Raw genomic sequence first — 9,541 nt, forward strand, 5'->3', positions numbered from 1 at the left:
TGGCCTGGCGCATGTGCACATGGAGCTATATACTTAGGATGTGCCTGCTTTCATATATGTACATCATACTCCAATTAAAGCTTAAAATCATCCAGGGACTTAGCACCCCATTTCCTGCTCTGGCCTCACAGACTACGTAAGCCACCCACTCCCCCCCCCACACACACACACACACCCCACTCTCTCACCTCACTCTGCTCTCAACAAAGGCTATTTTTTGATCCTGGACCACCAGACTCAGGTCCTTGACATTTTAAGATCCTTATAGATGTACATCTCCCCCCATATTTCCTATACCTGGCCTCATCTTATCATTGAACTATCATATTAAAAGCCCCCACCCCCAGAGCAGGCTTCCCAGAGGCCCTAAAGTTGTCCCGCAGCCACCCACTCGCATGTCACTTTATTTTCTTCATAGCACTTAACGTCTGATATTTCATTTTATGTTCATTTGTTCATGGTCTGTTTCTGCCAACTGAACATAAGCTTAATAAGAGTGAGGAACTTATTATCTTATTCACAACCATAACCCTAGCACCTAGAAAAGTGCCTGGCAAATATTTTTTCAATTACTCCATGATCGTTCCCAGTGGGGTGTCTAACAAATGTTTATGCTTACCACTGACAGCGCTTCTGCTTCTGGGAATTTGTAAGAAATAGTCGGAAAAGTCTGCAAAGATATATGTGTGATGATGTTGATTATAGTGCTGCTTATGAAAAGGGAAAACTTCAGCATATTTAATATACAATAGTATGGATTATCTAGGTATAGAATTGGCTGAGTATACAATGGAGTATTATACGATCTTTAAAAGGAATGATATAAATCAGGGGTCCTCAAACTATGGCCCGCGGGCCACATGCAAATACAAATACTGTATTTGTTCCCATTTTGTTTTTTTACTTCAAAATAAGATATGTGCAGTGTGCAGAGGAATTTGTTCATAGTTTTTTTTTTAAACTATAGTCTGGCCCTCCAATGGTCTGAGGGACAGTGAACTGGCCCCCTGTTTAAAAAGTTTGAGGACCCCTGATATAAATAGTCTTGGTACATATTTAATTGAAAAAATCAAGCTATAATTGAGCATGTACTGTGTGGTTTCTACTTTCTGTTCTCATCTGTATGATATTTTATTACATTTATTTCTATATTCCAGTGTTGAGCCTGTGGATGATTTTCACTCTCTTCTTTATTCCTTTGTTTATTTTTTTAAATATGTTTTAATTGATTTTAGAGATGAAAGGAGAGGGAGGGAGAGATAGGAACAGCAGTGATGAGAGAGAACCATCGATGGGCTGCCGCCTGCACCCCCCTTACTGGGGACCGAGCACACAGCCCGGGCATGTACCCCGACCAGGGTCAAACCGTGACCTTTTGGTTCATGGATCAACACTCAGCCACTGAGCCAGGCTGGCTGGGATGCTGATTTTATTTGTAGGATGAACATTTATTATTTCATGATATAAAAATGTAAGTCACAAATAAACTATAAAAATTAATAAGGACTTTGAAATAAGAAGCGGACATTTCAAAGTAAATATCATGGGACTGTGAAAAATGTAGGACACCCAGAAGAAAAAGCTAGAAAGGTATTAGATGAAATCCCTAATGACCCCAGATCCCACTGTAACTTCTTTTTCCTATACTTCATTTGTTTTGCCTACTTAAAGTCTATGTAGTTATCATTACAGAATGTGTGTTATCATGAGGGTTTGTATTCTTCCTAACAGGATGTAATCTATCTTTATACAAGAGGAAGGTGGAACCTGCATGACAATCTGAATTAATGTTTAGAGAAAGAAAGGGGAAAAGCCTACAACATCCCTTAAAATATATACTTATAGATTTAAAATTTTTATTTCTTCTGGTGATTCCAGGCACATTCTAAAGAAATCAAAAAATATTCTTTCAGTTTGGGACACCTGCAGTCAGTGCAATTTGAGTGCGAATTCTGTTTCTGGGAAAGTCACCAGCCAGCCTGTGTCCCCCAATCCTCTTTCCTCTTCCACTGGAAAAGGTACTGTAGCTAGATGTATGTGACCACCTAGCATAGGGGCAATGGCATCGTCTGTCCCCCTAAATATTGTTGACTATGGGCTAAATGCTCTCTTCATTTAGTGGGCATCTCCTTATGGGCATCATCTTCAATTTCTTTTATTGCCTGAAGCACTTTTCGGGGGCATATCCTCATATTTCCTTTAAATTATTTGTGTTTGCTTGCTTTTTAACCATGTTTCTAAAGTGTTGAATTCTCTGATTATAAAAATAATACATAACACAAGGCAGAACATTAGAAAAACACAAAAAGAGCAAACTTTATCTTTGCATTCATTAAAAAATTAGTATGGCAGGAGTGGGGAGAACTCCTTTGCGACTCCCCAGTGGAGTGCTGGCCATGTTCATGGTAGCATCGTCTTATCGATTATATTCTCATAAGGCAAATTCCTTCCAGGTGTCTGATTTGTGTGTTTATATCATTCTAACCTTTCACTTTTTCCCTCGTATGTAGACTGACTAAATATGTTTAGAATTACCTAGAGTGATGATGAGCACTCTCTAAATTACTTAGTGCAAGCCACCTAATAGCAGCTGGCTGGTGGGCCCCAGGAACCAGCTGCTGGGAGCTACATCGACTTCCAATTGAAACTTCACTTATCCTTTACTTGAACATTCAAGCTTGTTGTGCATCCACCCACCTGAAAATAATGTGGCTGAGGTCATATTTTTCCACGTTTGTCAATGGAAATGTGATGGAGCAGATTCCAAGACATCCTGAAGATAAGATGGATTGTCACTCTCATTTTTCCTTGTCTCTGTGGCCTGTAATGCTTTCACAGAACAAGATTAAATGTGTCTGGCATGACTTGCTATTCAGAAAACCATGTTGGTGTTTCATAGAACCCCCCACTTTTCCAGGTGATTAAAATTTGATTGATCACTGCTTCTGGTGTCTTTCCAGGCAACCCAGTAACCATGTCCAATTTTTCAATATTTTTAATAATATGTAAATGTTTAGTCTTTCCCAAATTATTTTCATTGTATACTTACAGAGTCCTTAACATACTGCAAAGACCCCTTCTCTGTTTTCTTATGGACAGTGGCTTTTCCTCTTCCTGTGATTTTCATATATAAACAGCGCTTTCTGTTTTTCTGTTAAATGTCTACGTTGCCCATCCTTCCACCATGGCTATTTCACTCTGGTCAACAGTTGACAAATACTTTCTCCTCAAAGGCAGGGGTGATGAAGCTATTGAACTCCAGCCTGTCTGCTGCTCTTCACTCAGTAATTCACTATAATCAACCAAATATTGATGGAGCAGATACTATTGTTTCTTCTCCATCATTCACTATAGCTGTTTCTTTTCTAAAGTTCTTCCCTAATTGATGCGAAGATTTATGCTCATGTTTATGGTGCTCTGTTGATAACAGCTCCTGTTCTATCTTTATAATGTGTATCTATGAATCTGTGCCATCTTTTCTTTTGCATTTTTCTTTAGTAATTAGAATTAATTTCAATTTAAACACTTTCCCTTTGCCTTTAATATCATATAGATGTCCAAGTTTAACCAGTTTTGTCTTTTGCTATTTTTATTGCCCTTCTAATACGTAGCCAGATTAGGCTTCTAGGACTCCTAACCTAACTAATAGGTCCATCCCTAAAGCCATTGTCTTAATCTCTATTACTTCACTTTAGAGCATCTGCTGTGCTAGATGGAAGGATAAAACAGATGAAAAGATATGGACGGTATCCACACTTAAGATGCCAGATATTATAGTTTTTTAAAAAATCTTGGTTTACCCTTGAATTTGTTGCGTTACCTCATTATCACATGCTTGAAAATTTACTTCTACCATAACTTCCTCAACTATTTCATAGCAACAAAAATGAAAGCAAGGTAAATCCAATTACCTTTACACTAAGAATATTGTTTTAAAAGTGACAATGTCTCTGAATCACTTTGGCAGGAGAGATCTGGGTAAAATCCCCCATCCAGCATGTGATTTGGATCAGAGATTTCCACTAAATTGAGGCATAATATTCTGCTATAATACTCTATATCAGCGGTTCTCAACCTGTGGGTCTCGACCCCTTTGGGGGTCGAAAGACCCTTTCACAGAGGTCGCTTAAGACCATTGGAAAACACATATATGATTACATATTGTTTTTTGTGATTAATCACTATACTTTAATTATGTTCAATTTGTAACAATGAAATTGGGGGTCACCACAACATGAGGAACTGTATTAAAGGGTTGCGGCATTAGGAAGGTTGAGAACCACTGCTCTATATAGATGCTACCATGGCAAGTCTTGAATATTTTGTAAAGGAAACACATCAGCAGTATTGATGATCTATAATTTATAGGCCATCTAACATCACTTTTACATGGTCATACATTTGAACATCTATGCATATTATCTAGGATTTTGCTTAAACAAAGCCACTTTGTGAGACCTGCATGAGCTGTCTCTCCTCATTCTAACCCCACTCACCTCATCTCTAATGGAATCCATGCTAAGATTTTATATTTAAGGTTTTCCACTTAAAGAGTTGCTCTACAGAAGTAGAATGAATGCTTAAATAGACAATATATGCTTTCATAAAGCCTTTCAATTCATTTAATAAAATATGATAAGTAGGTTTTTAGATTCTCTTCTATTCAACTTCAAAATAAGATCAAGTAGTTTATTTTGAATGATTAGTAAATTTAAAATAAAATTTCCAGATTACTTATTATTCAGAAAGTCAAAACTTAACAGAATATTCACTTTTGTTTACTATGTGTTTCATTGAGGGAAATTTTTTTTTATCAGATTTTAAGCTAAATTGAATATGCAATCATTAAATTGATCCATTTAAATACTTTCTTAATGTTCACATTTTAGCAATAAAAACTTTACAATTCCAAATTCTGTCTAGTTTAGGGTCAAAAAGGAAGTGGGTAAAACATACTAGACATAATGTCACAGTACTAGATTATAAAAATGTAAGTTAAAATGGTAACTGTCATTAAAATTGAAGTAAGCCTGATAACATAGCTGAAATATTTCCATGTTTTAATGGCTGGAAATATTTTAAATAAATGGGTAACTTTTCTAGATTTTAGGACATATAATATTCTAGATGTTACCAAAGTGGAAGGTTTTTTTCTTCATAAATATTAAGAGTATGCAGAAATGTAGCAATTGATAGAATAGACCATCTTTATAGCACTGGGTTATGGGTTTAAGAAAGAAAATTTTTTGCAGCTTATTGTTGGTTTTTACTTTGTTTTTAATGTCAATACTGTTAAATTTTCTGCATTTTCTGCATCCACATATAACTTTTGACAGTACAGTCAGCCCTTCACAATCTACCACAAGTGGAAAAAGGTATTTTCGATCCAAGGTTGGGAACTGGCAGTTGGGAATTCAGAAATGCTGCTCTCGATCTGCAGTGGGTTGAATCAGTGGATGAGAAACCCAGGGAAACAACAGGGAGTGGCCAGAGGGTGTGACTGGAGGGCTGACTATGTATTTTGAAAACAATTTGCTTGTAAGTGCACCCGCATAGTTCAAACTCGTATTGTCCAAGGGTCACCTGTGATGTATGAAGTTCCTTTAAGAAACTAAAGGCATTTGACACTTGAGACTTTACAACTCATCCCAGACTTTACACAGAAGTTAACACTTGTGCTGGCTCCTAGCAGAAGAGGAACACGCCTCAGAGAAAGGAACGCATGAGCTTAGCCCAAAATATGGGAGCAGGGTGAATCAACAGGGCATTGCAGAAAAACAGTTGGCAGAAGGAGATGGTCGTGGTGTCCTAGAGAGAGCGAGCGAGCTGGACAACAGGGAAAGGTGGGTCAGAGACCTGGGAAGCTAACGGTAAGGTAAATCAGGAAGGATTTATGTGCTGGGTCTGAGAGCTTTGGGTTTCATTCCGCAGGCACCAGAAGCCATTGAAACAGTTGAAGCCTGATCTGATAATGGCATCACCACATGTATGTTTTAGAAAAATCACCCTCGAAGTGATATGTGGATGGACCTGTAAGATTTGGGCTGGAGGCAAAAAGTCTACTTGGAAAGTGGTAGAATATTCCAGGTTAAAGGCAATGACAGATACACTAACACAATGGCAATGTGAGGCAAGTGAAGGGTACAAACTGAGAAAATATTTCAGAGTAACAGGGACTTCATGTCTTGGAGGTGAGAGGTAAGATAGTAAAGTGGTCTGACACTCAGCATGTATGAATTCTTTCTATAGTGAAGGCATTATGCCCGTCACCAGAGGCATATCTATATCTATATATCTATATATCTATATCTATATCTATATCTATATCATCTATATCTATATCTATATATCTTTGGTTTGGGTGATGGTGTAAATCTTAGGCCAAGTCACTCGAATAGCTCATATGGTTTAGGAGCAGGTTTCAGATAAAGAGAATGTGTTTCTGTCTGCATGTGCTGCATTTGAGAAACCGAGGATGTAGAGTAAGCAGCTACCAATGCCAAACTAGAATTCAGGTGAAATATTAAAGGTAGCCCTCTCAACGTGGGAGCTTGACGTGCACTGGTTTGAGCGTGCCTTTGAATCTTTTTTATCTGAATTTATAAATACCATCTATTTACAATAAAAACTCTTAACACTTATGTTCTGGGTCTTCTTCTAAGTGTTGTGCATGTGTTACCACATTTAATCTTCAAAATTGTGTGAGGTGATAGGTATTGTTGTCATACAAGGAGGAACAGGAAGGTACAACCCTCTGTCCAAAGCCGCCGACCTAGTCAGTGACAGGCTCAGCAGCTGACCCTGAGCAGCCTGGCCCGTCTGACCACTCCTCGATATCGCCTCACGGAAAACATCATTCCCCCCGCCCCCATTCTCAGGATGTGTCAGCCTTTCAGGCATCTTTTGGAAAATAACTTCTAGTTTTACTTGCGCCTTCTTTTTCTGTCCTTGCAGCAATTTAAAAACATTTGTATCTGGGTGTTCAATGAGGACTGTTACTTCCGGAAATATAAGTACTTGATGGAAATAACTTTTCAGCACACAAATATGAGCAGGCACAGTTATTTTACATTATGCTCTGTTATATTCTTAAATAATTATATTTTAATATGCTATATTTTCCTAAAAATCAGTGAGTTGAACAGCAGTGGAAGTGAGGCATTCTGCATTTTATTGTCTCAGAAGATTTTAATTTGCTTCATTCAGTTCTGTACATCTATATTTTCAGGCACTTACTTCAGCTGTAAGGAAACCCGAACAAATTAGAATATACAAGTAAGACATCAAGTCACCTCTGACAAAACTCCCGGCATCTTGCCTGTACGAACACCTTTGTTTCAACTATCAAAGACTTGGGACACCCACTAGGGACTGTACTTATCCCCGTGCAACTGGTTTATATTCTCCTCCTGTGTAACCTATATTTCAGTCTGTTTCTTTCTCCAACTGGAGCCCTCAACCATTTGAATCACTGTACTCCGTATACCCCATCAATGAAGTCACAGTGCTTTTCTCCTATTATCTGGGTGACATCAGACCTGGCCACGGGTTACAGGGGCTGGTGTGGGAGGATGGAGCAGATCCGCGGGGAACGCCACCCCGGTATGTGGACGATGGGAACGGAGGATCGTATGGATTGAAGCCCATGATTTTCAGGCTGATGTCCAGACAGCAGATGGCTTCAGACTCCTCTCATCCGGAACGCCAGCGCCTGCTCCAGTCACATGGCCCTCGCTAATATTTGTAGAGCATCTCTGTGGTCCCGAGTGCAGGCACTTCCTATTCTACTGGGCAGACATTACTCCTTTTGAAGCCGGATCACAGGGCCCCTGGGCTGCGTGGCGACCATTGACATTAATCACTGTTTGTCCAGCCTTAGGCTGTGACGTTCCCACGTACGCATCTTTCAGGGACGGACCTGTCAGTGGCCTGTTCACAGCGGCGCAGGAGAGAAATGGCTTGCCATGGGCAGGAGTTGCAGAACTAAGCAGCCCCTCTTCCTGCCCCAGTGCGTGTTAATAGTAGGCAGTCCACGCTGCTAACAAGTCGGAAGTCCCTGCTTCCCAGGGATGGATGGGACCACTTGTCTAGGAGGGGCCGGCACCAGGACTTCCCTGTCACTTTCCAAACTGCACAGGCTGGCGCTGGATGGCAAGCAATGGTCACGGGAGCTGTTCATCTCAAGGCCAAGTAGTTCCTGAACGTCGCATGTGCTCTTTCCCTCCTCTCTCTTTCTGTTTCCTCCTGATCAGTGTGAACCGGTGTGGATGGTGGTGCCTGGCCTCGGAATGCGCCGCCTCTGAATACCAGTCCATACACGTCCACGTTGCAGAAATAATAAAAAGAGCCTCTCTCTGCTCGTTTCATCAGCTTTGATTGCAAACTCTCTGCAATGAACGCCGTCCTCAGATAACTCAAATTTGTCATTGTGTCACCCTCTCCGTGTGCTGGAGTTCGGAATTTACCTAAGTTGACAAAGAAATGAAATTGTGTAGCCTTTGTCTGGCGTGCCTGCCTGTTTATGATTTTAGGGATTATATCCATGTTCAGTATTAAATTCATAGAATGAGCAAAATGTCAAACTTTGTTTACTAATTTTATACTTATCTGTTCTTTTAATATCCTGTCTTGGTTCTCTAGTTGTAACATAGATGAACCTAAAGTTTGCTAGAAACATTTGCCATTAGCTTCTTCTAAAAAAAAAAATTAAATTTGAGGATAATCCTACCTCCAGAGCTTATTCTGTTCCTGGCCATTGACTGTGACAGTGGAAGGCTCATCTGAAAGCACCGGAGCGTCCCATCTAAAAGCATCAAACATATTACATTTCGGGAAAAAGCTAATTCAGATTGTTTAATTCTGGTAATATTGCCTCTGTCACCTTCAAAATCAAAATGTTCTTTTCTGTTATTATAAGGAAAACAACCAAATTGCTAAAAAACCCATTTGAATACACAGCTGCCTTATGTTGCATACTAATTTGATTAAAAACGCTCGTGCCCCGCCAGCATTTTTACACGGAGCACGTTGGTGAATTTAACAAAGACCGTTGTAGAAATATATCTGAGGCGGCGGCGCTGACCGGCGTCTGCGGCCATGACCACCGGCCCCCCGGACGGGGCAGGGAGCTCTCTGGCTGCGGTGGAAGGAGGCATGAAACAGCCCTGGAGCCGGGTCTGCTTGCTCACTGCTGTGGGCACCGAGCCAACCTCATTGCAAATAACTGCATTAGTCAAGTGTATCGAAATTATTACAACGCAGCGTCCATCCCCGTTACTGCTGTGGAAGCAGTTTCTGGATCTTCTTGTCATTAGAAAACATTTCTCTGAAGGGGGAGCGCCACATAAATTCAGGGCCAGTTGGATTTATAGGAGAGTGGCCAGGGGACTTTGACAAGTGGCTGTATCTGTCCCTTCTCTACAAGGAGGAGCCTGGGAAGGGCTCCTTGTCAGGATCTGACGAAGTCAGAAGACTTTCCAACACCACCACCCCCCCACCCCCAGGGTACCTCCATCCTGTGCTTTTCGGTTCACTTCTGCAT

General features: G+C 40.4%; 1 protein-coding gene across 1 annotated transcript in view; it reads left to right on the forward strand.

Moving 5' to 3' along the window:
• CCDC178 (coiled-coil domain containing 178) overlaps window positions 1-7,738 on the forward strand; it is a gene marked incomplete at both ends in the record, with an annotated part of 171,446 nt that extends 163,708 nt beyond the window's left edge. Inside the window, 4 exons of the mRNA XM_081096576.1 lie at window positions 5,337-5,439; window positions 5,690-5,843; window positions 5,932-5,986; window positions 7,430-7,738. Coding sequence (XP_080952702.1) covers window positions 5,337-5,439; window positions 5,690-5,843; window positions 5,932-5,986; window positions 7,430-7,738 — 621 coding nt within the window. The remainder of the gene's footprint in view (window positions 1-5,336; window positions 5,440-5,689; window positions 5,844-5,931; window positions 5,987-7,429) is intronic.
• Window positions 7,739-9,541: the final 1,803 nt, after the last annotated feature.

The sequence above is a fragment of the Myotis nattereri genome, assembly GCF_964212035.1.
Source record: "Myotis nattereri genome assembly, chromosome: 8".
Classification (NCBI taxonomy): Eukaryota; Metazoa; Chordata; class Mammalia; order Chiroptera; family Vespertilionidae; genus Myotis; species Myotis nattereri.